General features: G+C 53.1%; 1 protein-coding gene across 1 annotated transcript in view; it reads left to right on the top strand.

The window, feature by feature from the left end:
* The first annotated feature begins 63 nt into the window (after positions 1–63).
* The window catches only part of LOC102036616 (insulin-like growth factor 2 mRNA-binding protein 1), a 29363-nt gene continuing 28245 nt past the window's right edge, over positions 64–1181 (top strand). Inside the window, 1 exon segment of the mRNA XM_031065490.1 lies at positions 64–265. Within this exon segment, the coding sequence (XP_030921350.1) occupies positions 64–265 (202 nt within the window).

Raw genomic sequence — 1181 nt, 5'->3', positions numbered from 1 at the left:
CCCAATCCCATATCCCAATCCCATACCCCACTCCATGGATACCCCAATCCCATACCCCACTCCATGGATACCCCATACCCCAGATCCCAGATCCTATTCCTGCACGGATCCCCCATTCCCCTTTGCCCCCGATCCCCGATAAGCCGTTATCGCTCATTAGGGCCATTAGGCGCTAATTACCGCCGCCCCCCCGGGGGCCAATTAGCGCCGTTCCCGTCCCGGGAGCAGCGGGAAAAGCGGGAATGTTTATCCCGGGATCTTCACGGTGCGTGCTCCGGGGGCAACGATCCCATTTGTGGGATCGCTCCGGGGCAATATTCCCGATTTTCCCCCTCATTAGTGGGGGAATTAATGGGGTGAGAGCAATTCCCGGCTGCTCCCCGTGATCCCGGAACATCTGGAGCGGAGAGAGGGGGCACTGAGCGCCAGATGTGCGCGGGGGGAATCCCAGGAATTCACAGGGATTCACAGAAAAGCGGGAATTGTCCCAAATCCTGTTACAAACCTCGGGTCCTTTGTGGGAATCCCAAGAATTCCCAGAAAAGCCGGAATTGTCCCAAATCCTGATGCAAACCTCGGCTCCTTTCTGGGAATCCCAAGAATTCCCAGAAATTCCCAGAAAAGTGGGAATTGTCCCAAATCCTGGTGCAAACCGCGGGTCCTTTCTGGGAATCCCAAGAATTCCCAGAAATTCCCAGAAAAGTGGGAATTGTCCCAAATCCAGGTGCAAATCCTGGCTTCTTCCCGGGAACCCCATGAATTCCAAGAAAAGCAGGGAAAAATCCCAAATCCTGGTGCAAACCCCGGCTCCTTCTGGGAATCTCAGAAATTCCCAGAAATTCCCAGAAATTCCCAGAAAAGTGGGGAAAAATCCCAAATCCTGGTGCAAATCCCTTCCTGAGATTCCCGGGAATTCCCAGAAAAGCGGGAATTGTCCCAAATCCTGCTGCAAACCCCGGTTATCCCGGGAACCCCATGAATTCCCAGAAAAGCAGGGAAAAATCCCAAATCCTGGTGCAAACTCCGGCCCCTTTCTGGGCATCTCAGAAATTCCCAGAAATTCCCAGGAATTCCCAGAAAAGTGGGAATTGTCCCAAATCCTGGTGCAAATCCTGGCTTCTTCCCGGGAACCCCATGAATTCCAAGAAAAGCAGGGAAAAATCCCAAATCCTGGTGCAAAC

This window comes from Geospiza fortis, unplaced genomic scaffold (assembly GCF_000277835.1).
Source record: "Geospiza fortis unplaced genomic scaffold, GeoFor_1.0 scaffold612, whole genome shotgun sequence".
NCBI classification, from domain to species: Eukaryota; Metazoa; Chordata; class Aves; order Passeriformes; family Thraupidae; genus Geospiza; species Geospiza fortis.
The sequence above is the reverse complement of the archived record's forward strand: the minus strand, read 5'-3'. Positions and strand labels throughout refer to the sequence as shown.